Source organism: Sciurus carolinensis, chromosome 1 (assembly GCF_902686445.1).
Source record: "Sciurus carolinensis chromosome 1, mSciCar1.2, whole genome shotgun sequence".
NCBI lineage: Eukaryota > Metazoa > Chordata > Mammalia > Rodentia > Sciuridae > Sciurus > Sciurus carolinensis.
Genome location: NC_062213.1, coordinates 110,889,652 through 110,902,424, shown reverse-complemented (window position 1 = coordinate 110,902,424; position 12,773 = coordinate 110,889,652). Strand labels below are relative to the sequence as shown.

Genomic DNA, 12,773 nt, shown 5'->3' with positions numbered 1-12,773 from the left:
GTTGAGAACAGGACTCTTACAAAGCAGAAGGTGGAACATGAAATAGGTTCCTGGGAACAGCCCCACCTGCGCTGGCACATAAGTCCAACTTGGAGGGGAAACCAGGTCAGAGGGACCTGTGTTGACATTTCCCAGCTTGAGGATTAGGCCTGTGTACCCTTCATCTTTGAAGTTCCTAGGGTGGAGGACTTTGTGGCCATTATCAATGTGGGTCTTAGGTAGTCTGGGTACTATCTCACTATGTTTGTGGAGTGGTCTGAAGTCAGGGGCTGACTCTGAAGTCTGGGCATCCAGCCAGAGGGAACCCTGTTTCTCTATAAAGGCTGTGAGGATGGGCATTGGCTGGAGTGGTGGTCACCTGTGGTCCAGGATGAGGTGCCTCGTGGTGCTCCTTGCAGTCCTTGCTCTCTCCCAGGGCAGCACTGTTACCAGGTGAATATCAGACCCTGCCAAGGGCATCCCATGCATTGTCTCTGGGTAGTGTGCCCCTGGACTTCCAGTCATTTGTTGCTCTGGGGAGTCTTGGGAGGAAGTGCTGTTGGTTCTAGGATAGTCACTTGTGGGTCTTGCCTTTGCATGTTCCCTTCAATGTGCCCCTTAGCATGAGGAGTCAGATGGGCAACCCCCAGGAGATGAGGGCATGACTTCTGGAGTTAAATGTCTGGCATTTGATTCCCAACTCTGTCACTACCTGAATTCTCTGTGCCTCAGTTTCCTCACCTTTGCAAAATTACATAATAGTGTCTAATAGGGCTGTTATGAGGATCATATGAGCTAATATTTTAAAAAAATGCTTTAACTAGTGTCGGACACACGGTAAAAGCTATACATGCATTCATTAAACAAAACCAAGTTCTCTTCTTGTGATGTCCTCTGAGGGTGAAGTTCAAGTTTGGGCCTCCTTCAAAAATAATAGCTGATATTTGTTGAGCTGTTAGTTATGAGATACCAGGCCCTTAACCTTTACCTATACCATTACTAATCCTCATGGCTTAGCTAGGAACTATTGTTCAGGGAGGGAAGGAGGGATTGTCCTTGAGCTGCCCAAGACCATGTAGCTAGTAATGGAGGAGCCAGAGCTTGGCCCCAGGTGGCCTGCACCCTCGCTATGACAGCACACTACCTGCAGGTGCTTGGATTTGAGTCCTGTCAACAAGCCTGAACACAGGGAAGCCTGAGCGCCTCCCGGGGGAAACTGGATGCCTGAAAAGGAATCAGGGTGCTTAATCAGGGTGCTTCCAACCAGTTAGTCCTCTTCACGGTAGTTCTAAAAATGAAGTCCTGGTCCTTGGGGGTGCTGGCAGACCCAGCCCAGGGGCCGGAGACAGAGCTAGAGCTGGGGACTCCCTGGTGCTGAAACCTCCAGGAAGTACTGCCATCCTGGTTCAGCACCAGAGAGTGTGCTGCCATCTGGATGCTGCTGACTTCTCTCTTGGAGAAAAACCTCTCTGAGGCCTTGAGCTGGGATAGGTCAGCTCAGCAGAGGCTCAGATTCTTAATGGGGGAGTCATCAGGCATTTAGCAATTAAATCCACAGCCAATCAGGGACTGGAGATGGAGCCAAGCAGAAAGCATTCTGGGGCCTGGACATGGAGACAAAGGAAAGGTACCTGGGAGCTGCTCTCAGGAGCTCAGTCCAGCCCCGTTCCTTGTATGCTTAAGTCCTTTCCTATCATCTGAGACAAAAACTGAGAAACATCTTGTGGACCTTTCATTTCTGTCAGGTCTGAGAGCCAGGAGTGAGAGTACCAGAGAAGAGGCTGTCATTTATCTGTCCATATAGGCGCATCCATATGGTGGCCTGGGATATGAACAAACTGAGAAAATCCATTCTCTTTGTGAGTCTGAAAATCGATGCCAATTTATTGCTCTCAAAGAGTAGTTTTGAATCTGCAGTCTTAAGCTGTCCTTTAAACTAGCCCCCTACCTGCCCCCAAAGGAGGGCCACATATTTCTCAGAGGCAGAAGGAACCATGGGAATCTCCTCTCCTTCAGTCTATAGGAGAGGACAGATAAATTCACCCGGTTGGTCAGAGACAGAGTCAGAAGAGTAGTTGGAAAGGAAGGAAGAAATTACCCTTTCTATAGAGGAGGAACCTGAAGCTCAGAGGGCTTTGGGGAGCCACCAACATGAGGCTCAGAGAGATTTGGAGAATCTCTGAGGATGAATCTTGGAGGGCTTTGAGGAGCCACCACAGTGAATCTTAGAAGGTTTGGGGAAGCCACCAAGGTGAAGCTCAGAGAAGTTGGGGAACCTCCCAAGTTGTCATGAACAGGTGAGAGCCAGGTCTAGAATAAATTTCTGCTCTTTTTCCCCTCTTGATTTCTTCCCTGGTGACTTGCCTCCATTAGCTAATACCTAAACTGGATCAAGAGGTTCCTGGGGTCCTAGCTCTGTGCTGAGAAATGCTGTAAAGAATTTCAACCACTTTAGGGCAAAAGCTACCCAGAGAGTGGAGAGAAGGGTTAGCAGAGGGCAGGAGCATCACAGGGTGTGGAAGACATGGTTTTCCTTTCCAGACTGGGAGCTCCTGGAGGGTTGAGATTTTAACCTTTTTGCTATTCCATGTCTTGTAGAGTGTCTGGCACAAAGTAGGTATGCAGCAAGAATTTGGTGACTGAATGAGTGATGATATTCTTAGATCTTTCAAACTTGCACTGCAAAATCCTTAGTGAGTTATAAAATAAATCTAGTGAGTCTCCACCATTAAAAAGAGAAAAGAATAAAAAGTATTGGTTTACTGCATTTTGTAAGGTTAGGCATTGGTCTGTGAACTGATATAAAATGTTATTGTATTTTATACCTTTATTTTATGTACTTATTTATTTTTATGTGGTGCTGAGGATGGAACCCAGTGTCTCACACATGCTAGGCAAACGCTCTTCCACTGAGCTACAACCGCAACCTGCATAAAATATATTTCTTCCTTTGGGTTATGATAAAAAATGTTTGGCCTCAGTCAGTGGGTTGGTGACCAGAGGCTGGACTGGGAACAGCATTGTGGGGATAGTTTACGGAGTCCACAGCCTCCCTCATCATGAATTTCTTCACCTCCTCAGGATCCCGCTACACAAAGGGAGGTCACTGAGGAGCACCCTGCAGGACCTTGGGCTTCTGGAGGACTTTCTGAAGAAACACCAGAGTGAGTTCATCAGGAAGAACTCCAGCATTGGGAAAGTGGCCCAGGAACCACTGGCCAACTATCTTGATGTGAGTGACTCATCCCAGGCCTGAATTCTCCTGTCCCTTGGTTCCTGACTTCCTGGGGCTTTCCTTCTTTCAGGAACTGTGGAACCCAGGGGCTGTGAAGAGACCATCTTCCATCTTCCTGCCCTCAGTAGCTCTACAGTGGGCCGCCTACCTGGCACAGACAACACTCTGACTTTAGGGATCCAATGTCCTTGCTGAAATGGTCTGAACTCAGATGACCTTCATCATACAACATCCCTCCGGGGCCCATGATCTGCTCCTGATCCAACCTCGGGCTTGCCTTCCCAGTCCAGGAAGCCATGTCTTAGTCTGGGCTCAGCAGGAATGGGGACAGCTGGTATAATTGGTGCCCATTGAAAAATGGGCTGCCCAGGACATGGGCACCATCTTCCTTTCCCTCCCACCCAGGAACCAGGAGGAAACATCCTTGTGCCCTTTTCCATTTTGAAGCTTGTATCTCTCTCATCTGTCACTCTTGGCAGTAACAGCCAACCTTTTCCCCTTCTGTGCTCTCATTTCCATATCTAGGTCATCTTCACCTTTCTGGATCCCCAACCTTGGCTCCGAAATGTGGGGAGGGCTGGCAAAGGCAGGAGGGACTGGGTAGCATGGCTTAGGTCTCAGGGCCCTGCACACAGCTGATGCCCCACCTCTGTGTTCAGCTTCTTCCTGCCCTGGCAGTGGTGGCCCTGTCCCTCTCCCAGGCAGATTTCAGTTCTGGTTCGAGGTCTGCTTCTGAGGCTGATTGTAGCAGTGCTTGTAGGGAGCGTGGAAGGACCAGGTCATGAATGGATGGGGGTGGGAGCACATGTGGGGATTGAGATAAAGAACCGTCCCCAGAATCCTTCTGTTTCCTTCTCCCTGACCTCCCAGGTCTCTGAGCAGAAAGCACAGGGCCTATAAACCTAAACATGCTTCCTGCCCAGCATTGACCCTCCCCTCTCTCACTGTCCCCTGCCTCTGATCCAGAGCTATCTGTCCTCAGAGTCAGTACTTTGGAAAGATCTACATTGGGACCCCACCCCAAGAGTTCACCGTGGTGTTCGACACAGGCTCTTCAGACCTCTGGGTGCCCTCTGTCTACTGCAACAGTGAAGCCTGCCGTGAGTGACCTTCCTGCTCTGCCCCACCCCACACTCAGATCCACCCAGTGATCAGAGTGGTGGGGAGGGGTGGCCTGGGGTAAAGAGCAAACTTGACTTTCCCAGTCTTCTAGTTAGATCCCATCTCCTTGCTCAGTCCTGCCAGCTGGCCACAGACTGCGAACGTGTGAAAATCATGGGTTTGATGTGTAAAAACACCAGCTGGAAATTAATTAGGGAACCTAATTTGTTGATGCTTTCATCCCTACTGGGAGCCAAGGCCAGCTGTTTACTCTGCTGGGTTCTCCATTTTCCTTTCTATAAAATGGAGCTGTGACATGCCAGGGTGACTGGAGAATACTGAGAGGGCCTGTTACTAATGAAGAGCAAACATTTACATATGTTAGGCACTTCCTTCCCTGCAGTCCTGCGAGGTGGGTACTCTTTTTATCCCCATTTCACAGATGAGGAAACCAAGGTATGGAGAGGAGTAGGGGCATGGCTGAGATTACTCAGCTTGTACAAGTGCAATGTCCACAGGAACCACAGAGATGGGTTTTCTTTTCTTTTTTGTTTGGAAGCTACACAGGCAGCACTGGGACCAGAGCTGGGTCGAGCAGCAAAGGAATATTTTCTACTTAGTTGTGGGACCAAGATCGTAGAAAGAAGAAGCTGCTCATTTTTAAAAGAGGGAATGGCCAGTACTGAGACTGAATTCTTTTTTTTTTTTTTTTTTTTAATTTTTTTAGATGTTGCTGGATCTTTATTTTATTCATTTATTTATATGCGGTGCTGAGAATCGAACCCAGTGCCTCACACATGCCAGGCAGGCCCTTTACCACTGAGCCACCACCCCAGCGAGACTGAATTCTTATAGGAATATGGCAAGGGGTCAGTCCTGGCAATGTTAGGTAGCGAGAAGATCCTGAGAACCCACTAACATTGGGTCTGTGTTCCAGAAAAACACCACCGCTTTGACCCGACCAAGTCTTCCACCTTCCAGAACCTGAGCCAGCCCCTGTTTGTCCAGTATGCCACGGGCATGGTGCTGGGCTTCCTGGGCTCTGACACTGTCACTGTAAGTGGGGCCGTGGGTGGCTAGTGCTCACCTTGACTTTCCTGGCAGCTGCTTTCCCGCCCAGACACCCTGGCTCAGGTGGGCTGCACCTGTGTGGGTGCCAAGGAGTCTTTCATGTGCTGTTCACCTGGGAAGGATTCTGAGAGGGATTTTAGCCCCAGCCAGCTGTGGGGTGTCCCCTTCCTCCCTCCTCATCTTCCCTTGTCAGCCCGCAGAGCCCCACCCGAGAGCCTCCTCTGGGTTCCGGTTTCCATCTCCCCAGTCCTTGTTCATGTGTCCTCAACAGGTTTGAACATTCTGCACTTGTGCCACCTACTCCACAGTCCATTTTACCCCATGTGCACCCTTGCTACAGCTGGACCACCTCTGGCACCCTCCCCTCCCAGCCTGCTTTCCCTAAATCTCCTCTTACATCTTTGCTTGATGTCACTTTATCAATGGCGTCTATCTCACCACTGCCTACCCTACCCTATCCTGATGTATTTTTTCCTCAGAGGGTGACAGCCATCTGACATGTTCTATATTACTGTTCTGTATTACTTTATTTTTTGGCACCAGGGAGTAAACCCAGGGGTGCTTAACCACTGAGCCATATCCCCCTTTTCTAAAAAAAAAGTTCTATTTAGAGACAAGTTCTCGCTAAGTTACTTAGGGCCCCACCAAGTTGCTGAGGCTGACCTTGAACTCAGGATCCTCCTGCCTCAGCCTCCCAGGCCCCAGGGATTACAGAGGTGCACCACCACGCTGGCTTATATTACTTCTTTTAGAAATGTGTTGTCTGTCTGTCCCACTGGAATGTAAGTTCCCCCAGGGCAGGTACTTTTCTTGTCCCTTGCTATCTCCTCAGGTACCTGGCATATTGCAGACTCTCAATGATCATTGTTGACTGAAAGAATTAATTAGTTTATTCTTCGGCATTTAGTCATCATTCACTCATTCTGTGAATGGTTATTGAACCTGAGTTTTGGAACTGAAGATACAGTGGTGAACAAGAGGGATGGGGGGCCTGTACCATCATGGTTACAGTCCAGGGGGGAGACAAGGGACACTTAAGTCAGAAGACTTTGAATAGCACTGAATGGCATGAAGAGAATGAACCTGGAAAGTATGAAAAGAGTGCTTGGGGGTTGGGGTCAGAGATCTGGAGGACATAGTGGCCTGTTGCAGGCTGGAATTCAAATGATGCAGTTCCAGAGGCTGGGCCTGAGAAGACCCAGGGGGCACTGCCACAGAGGGAGCAGCAAGTGCAAACCCCGGAATGGAGGACCGGGAGCTCTGAGGGAGAGGAGGACCAGGGTGGGTGATCAGGAGTGAGACAGGGTGCAAGGAGCAGGACCAGGCATGAGGGGATTCCAGAATGGAGGCTTCATGCTGAGCTTTATTGGACAGACACTTGTAGCAAGGGTGGCATGACCTGACTTCCATTTTTAAAGATGGCTTTGGCTGCTGGGCGTGGTGGTGCACACCTGTAATCCCAGCAGCTTGGGAGGCTGAGGCAGAAGGATTGAAAGTTCAAAGTAGCCTCAGCAACGATAAGGTGCTAAGCAACTCAGGGAGACCCTGCCTTAAATAAAATACAAAATAGGGCTGGGGATGTAACTCAGTGATGAGTGCCCCTGAGTTCAATCCCTGGTACCTCCCCCCACCAAAAAAAAAAAAAAAAAAAAAAAAAAAAAGATGGCTTTGTCTGCCTCTTAAGGAGGATGGATTTAGCCTGAGGGCTACCTTGAGGAGATGGTGTTGTTATTACATTTATCAGATTTATCAGGGATTGAGGCTCAGAGAGGTATTTACTTAAGGTCACGGTCAGTACATGGCAGAACAGGGATCCACACTGAGTTTTGGGGATGCAGGATGCATCACGTTCTTTCTTTGTTTGGTAGTGTCTCCATAGCTCTTCTCTGAGGGAGGAACACCCAGGCACAGCTGATAGGGGGCTGCAGGCCTGCAGAGGGCCTTGGGCAGTTCTCCTCCTACCCCTTTCTTGGGCTCATCCCCAACATTAGCACCAATTTCTGCATCTGGCTCTGTGTCTTTTCTTCCCTGGCTTCTTGCCTCATCAGGCCAGTTCTTCAAAACCACAGCACAGAGTGCAGAAGAAGGAGGGATTTTTAAAATTTATTTTTTAAGATCAAATAACTGCCTGGCTTATAAGAAGGAAAGAGGGCTCTGTGGCTGAAACCCTGACATCAGCTTGTGACCCAAAACTGGATGCCCCCATCCTGGAACTTTTCTGTCTCTGGTCACAGGGACTCCCTGGTGGAGGTCATAATGACATTCTTGCAGGTCTCCGACATCGTGGACCCCCATCAGACCATAGGCCTGAGCACTCAGGAGCCTGGTGACATCTTTACCTACTCTGCGTTCGATGGGATTCTGGGGCTGGCCTATCCTGCCCTCGCCTCCGAGGGCTCAGTGCCCGTGTTTGATAACATGATGAACAGGCACCTGCTAGCCCAAGACTTGTTCTCAGTTTACATGAGCAGGTAGGAGCTGTACCCAGCTGGGGTATGACAGCCTGGTAAGAGCTGTCTACTGAAGCCAGTGTCCACACCCTGGACACACTGCCAGTCACCAGCACCCAAGCAAGCCCTCTCCTGGTCCATCCGAATCCTTTTGTCTAAAGTCCCCCAGTAAAGACATTTGTACAGTCAGATTTCACTAGGTCAAAGGTAACTTTAATTGACTTTTAGAAAACAAGTCTGATCCCATCTCTGCCTATAAGCTTTGAACTTCTTTCTTCCCCAGTGATGGGTCTTCAGAAATCATTTTGTCATGTCATTGAGATCCACAGGCTTTGAGAACTGACTCCAAAGGAGTCCTACCTTCTCCTTTCACTATGGAGGAAACGGGCCTGGGCAGGGATGATCATGTGGGAACTGTGGCTGAGCCAAAGCTGGAACCCAGGGCACCTGCTCACGGGCCAGCGTTTCTGCTCCCTGTGATGATCCAGTTCAGCTTGGCTGGGGATGGGTGGAAGCTGGAAGAGGAAAAGTCACCTCCAGGAGAAGGTGCTGGGGGGCTGAGGCCAGGGGAACCCAGGCAAGGGGTAAATTGGTGTAGTTCATTCATTCATTCATTCATTCGTTCATTCATTCATTCACTCAATACACATCTCCTGGGCCCTTCTATGTGCAGCAGCTGAGATGGGAGATGGGCTCCCATCAGCAAACAAGACAAGCAGGGAAAAAAAGGCATATATTTCTACACATTGTAATCAAACAACTATGAGAAGCTCTGCTGGGAGGTTCAAGTGTAGTCAGTGGCTTTGCAACACCTGGGAAGTCCACCCTGTTGAAGCAAGTGTGGTGCATGCCCATGTGTGTGTATCTGGGGGATGGGAACAAACTTTATGAGGGGTAGGTGGGACTTATCAGGTGCGGGACAGAGGACAGCACATTTTAGACAATGGGAACAGCATGCACTAGGTCTGGGGTGAGAGGGTCTTAATGGATTCTGGGAAGCGAAAGCAGCATGGGAAGCAGGTAAGAGTGCAAGCATTCCTCAACACGGGTGAGACGGTGCCCCAGGAGGAACTGAGGGGATTCGGGCTTGGGTGGCAGTCTTAATCCAGAGTGTGGGACCTTGTTGAAGACCCCTCTCCTGCTGGGGGTAGAACATCCTGAGTGGTGGGTGGGAGTGGGTGCAGGTACAAGAGGACAACCATGAACCTGAGGGGGGCAGAGCAGAGCTGGCAGTCCTCCACCTGTGTGGTGGGTCACTACCTCCCCTCCTTAAATAATGCTGCACTCTGGGCTCTGAGTGCTGCCTGAGCCCAGGGGTGGGCACTCCAACAAGAAAGGGTGTAGTGGCTGACATCAGAAGGAAGCTCAGTCAGTGGGGAAGAGTGAGGGGCAGGGACAGCTCTATCACCTCTGCCCCAGGGGTGGGGCGTCGGGGGCACTCCTCCCCCACAGGGTGTCATTGTGCCACTGCATGCCTTGCCTTGGTTCCAGGAATGGCCAGGGAAGCATGCTCACTCTGGGGGCCATCGACCCATCCTACTACACAGGCTCCCTGAACTGGGTGCCTGTGACCCTGCAGCAGTACTGGCAGTTTGCTGTGGACAGGTGGGTGAGCGGAGCCTGCCTCGGCCCCAACCAGACGCTGACTCCGGGTTGGGGAGGTGGGGTCCTGGGTGTCAGGCCACAGGGTTCTGAGAAGGACAGCAGCATGGTCGCATCCATAGGATTCTGAAGCGGATGTTCTGAGGCCAGTGACTTCTGTTAGCGGTAACACTGCACATTCACCTGCTTTATTCACAATACTAGCTGTGTTTATTGAGAACATCCTACCTGTTAGGCACAGTGCTGAGCAGTTATATGACACCATATCATTTATTCCCCACTAAAATCCTCTAAGGTGGGTGTCATTATTATTCCTATTTAAAATTTTTATTTATTAATTTATTGCTGGGGAATGAATCCATGGCCTTGTGCATGCAAGCAAGTGCTCTAGCACTGAGCTACACCCCAGTCCCTATTATCCCCATGCTTTGAGGACATCAAGGCTGGGGTTACTTATGTGCGCATTTTATAGATGAGAAGATTGAGTGAGTGCACAAAACTGGACAACTTGCCTGAATCATGCTGCTGATAAAGGCAGAGAGAAAACTTGAAACCAGATCTTCAGGCAGCTAGTACAGTCCCCATTTCATCCTATAATGCACTAGAATTCATTGTTTGATTTCTGACCCACAGAAGGTGGGCAGTCCTCAATTTGACCATTGAAATGGGAGAAAATGGTTTCAGGTGTTTCTTCTGAACTCAGGAGGTTTTAGGGGCTCTAGGAAGGGACCAAATGGAGGCGGGCCAGGGGTGGTTGGGGGTACCTTTCCCTCCCTCTGGAGTTTGGCAGGTGGGTAGGGAGGACCCTGGGAGGGAGGGCTGGAAGAAGGATGTGCCTCAAGTCCTCCTGTTTATCCCCCTAGGATCACTGTCAATGGTGTGGTAGTGGCCTGCGATGGTGGCTGCCAGGCCATTCTGGACACAGGCACCTCCCTGCTGGCCGGGCCTACCCACGGCATCCTCAAGATCCAGCAGGCCATCGGAGCCACAGAAGGCCAGTATGGCCAGGTAAAGACAGGCCTTTACCCCACCTCCCAAGGCCCCCTGAAGTAGGGGCCCCTTTCACAAGAAAGAAATGATGAAGGGAGGGGGTGAGGGAGCCCAGGTCCCCACAGAGGCTGGGGGTTCCTGGGGGCCTTGGCAATGGCCTTTGGTTTCCAGCCCATCCTTGTCTTGGGAACCCCCACTTTGTATGGCAGCTGTGATCTGGCTCCTGGTGCTCTGGGAGGCTGTTCCTTCCTGCCTTGTTGACATTTGCTGGGTCCCCTTGGTCCCCAGCCACCAGTGTATCCTTCTCCCTCTCTGCTGGCCAAGAGCTCCCAGGGTCCTCAGGCACTCTGTCTGGGCCTACAGGGGAAGATATAGAAGCAAGGCCCTCTTTGTCCCATGCTGGGGTCTGTCCCTGGGTTGGTCTACTCAGTGTGATTCTTTGAGGACCATGTTGTGGGACCAGGTCTCATTCTGAAAGCCTCCTTATGGTCCTCTGAGAAGGCAGGGCCCCTCTCCACCTGTGGCTTACATAGTGCCAAGGGAGGGGTTCTGTGCTCTTAGCATGGGTGCCTCTTACGGTCAGATGACAACCTTCTCCCTTCCCTGATTCTTTAGTTTAACATCAACTGCTGGAGCCTGAGCAGCATGCCCACGGTTGTCTTTGAGATCCACGGAAGGAAGTATTCCTTGCCACCCTTTGCGTACACCATCCAGGTAGGTGTGTGGAGGGGACGCCCTGGCTCCCCTTAGCACCCTCCTCTTTTTCCTCTTCTTTCTCCCTCCTCCTCTTGGGCACTGGCTCTGGTGACAGGAAGTAGCATGGGCCAGCTGGAGAATTCAGGGCCATCATTTAGACTGACTGACCCTTTTGGGTGGGGCCATGTCATCCTTGGGCCTCATTTGTGGCCATTGTAGCCTCAAGTTGGCGAAATGCAGAACAGGAAGGACAGAGTGTTGAGGCGTGAGGGGAGGGTAGATGGAACAGATATCCCTGGGAGCCTCTATTCACTGAAGTCACTAAGCCCTGGTGACCTAGAGCTCTGCCCAAAGTTTCTTTGGGGGCTGGACTTTTTGAGCCTTTTTGAGGACTGCTGACCTCAGCATTGACCTGATCCTGAGTGACCCAATCTAGTGAGGCAGTTGCCCCAGGTCCTCAGGTCAGCTCTGGCTGATCACCAGGGTAGTGGGCACTAAGTGCCAGAGGCAGGGGGCTGGAGGGAACAGGTAGGGGACATGGGGCCCAGTGCAGGGGACCAGGGCTCAGAGCTCCAGGATCCTACCAGATCATCTTGGATGAAGTTACTTTAGTTTTTGAATCTTGATTTTTTCATCTGTTGAGTGAGGTGAATCTGGTAGTTGTTTGTTTGTCTGGGAAGATGATTTTAAGGATGAAGTGAAATAATACAGAGTAATTGTGGACTGTGGCAGACAAACACCTCTCAGGAAGCACTGCAAATGGTGTTGGAACCAGCTTCATCTCAGCCTTGTCTTTCCCAGGACCAGGACTTCTGCTACAGCGGCTTCCAGGGGAGCAATAATTCCCCACTGTGGATCCTGGGGACTGTCTTCATCCGAGAGTATTACAGTATTTTTGACAGAACTAATAACCGTGTGGGGCTGGCCAAGGCTGTCTGATTGCACCTCTGACCACAGATCACAGACCACATTTTCCCCAAACACATGCATGTACAAATACATGTACACACGCACACAAACAGATCATGCAGATGGTTCTCAATAAACACTTTCCTGCAAAGCCTGTTCTCCCTTGTTCTCATTGGGACTGACCCTACACTGATACAGGGCTGGGTTTGTGACTTCCATGTATTGGTTGGCAGGGCTGGGGCCACGGGTGTTGGAGGACAGTTGATGGGTGGAGACTTTCAGGAAGGGAATGGCTATTTCAAGTTCAGGTCAGGGAAGACCAGTTATGTCATCTTTCCTACCTGTCCTCCTGCTCCAGATCTTTCTAGAAAAAGAGTACTAGAGGATGAGAGGCAAGGGCATGGTGGTGGAGCTGAGTGGAGAACACTTGGCCCATGCAGAGAAAGGCTGAAGGTCCATTAGGAGAAAGGTCTCACTGCTGTTGAAAAAGATGGATGATGTGACAGGCGGAGAGTGTCTGGCAGAGAGCCAAGGGTCTCAGGTTGCCATTCGCCCTGGGTGAATGAACTGCAGTTCAGTATCCTGTCCGCAGTCTTAGGGGCTCAAAAGCAGCTCCATTTCTGAGGGTAGACTCGTGTGAACCTGGCTCTCAGTGGCTGATGTTCAAGGCCAGATGTCAGCATTGAGGTTCCCTGGGAACACTGTGGTTGTCAAGCAGGCAGAACACCCAAGCTCGCGGA

The 12,773-nt window shown here is 50.6% G+C and overlaps 1 protein-coding gene across 1 annotated transcript; it reads left to right on the top strand.

The window, feature by feature from the left end:
• Nucleotides 1-332: 332 nt before the first annotated feature.
• Nucleotides 333-12,063, top strand: LOC124960236 (chymosin-like). The gene is made up of 9 exons (XM_047518914.1): nt 333-432; nt 3,061-3,211; nt 4,197-4,314; nt 5,253-5,371; nt 7,658-7,857; nt 9,328-9,441; nt 10,302-10,446; nt 11,044-11,142; nt 11,926-12,063. Exons 1-9 carry the CDS (start codon nt 371-373, stop codon nt 12,061-12,063), a joined length of 1,146 nt encoding a protein of 381 aa, XP_047374870.1. The 5' UTR covers nt 333-370.
• The last annotated feature ends 710 nt before the right edge of the window (nt 12,064-12,773 follow it).